General features: G+C 64.1%; 1 protein-coding gene across 1 annotated transcript in view; it reads right to left on the reverse strand.

Annotated features, from left to right (window-relative positions):
• The window catches only part of HOXA4 (homeobox A4), a 2,696-nt gene extending 2,558 nt beyond the window's left edge, over window positions 1–138 (reverse strand). The window contains exon 1 of the mRNA XM_008568253.1: window positions 8–138. Coding sequence (XP_008566475.1) covers window positions 8–138 — 131 coding nt within the window. The remainder of the gene's footprint in view (window positions 1–7) is intronic.
• Between the last annotated feature and the right edge of the window lie 157 nt (window positions 139–295).

Consider the following 295-nt stretch of genomic DNA (forward strand, 5'->3'; position numbering starts at 1 on the left):
GGGGGGCTGCTGGTACCCGGGGCCCCCGCCTGGGCCGCCGTCCCCGCCGCCCGGGCCGCTGTGCTGCGCGTACTCCTCGAAGGGAGGGAACTTGGGCTCGATGTAGTTGGAGTTTATCAAAAACGAGCTCATGGTCATTAATTTGTGAAGTGCAAAAATACTAATTTTTCTCGCGTTGTCGTTTTTCTGGGCTCGGCGAGGCCCCTCCCCCTCTCGCCTCGCTTCCCATCCCCCTTTCCTCTGCGCCCTTCCCCTCCCCCGCTGTCAAGTGCCCACCCCTCCCCCTCCCGCCGCC

Source organism: Galeopterus variegatus, unplaced genomic scaffold (genome assembly GCF_000696425.1).
Source record: "Galeopterus variegatus unplaced genomic scaffold, G_variegatus-3.0.2 Scaffold390, whole genome shotgun sequence".
Classification (NCBI taxonomy): Eukaryota; Metazoa; Chordata; class Mammalia; order Dermoptera; family Cynocephalidae; genus Galeopterus; species Galeopterus variegatus.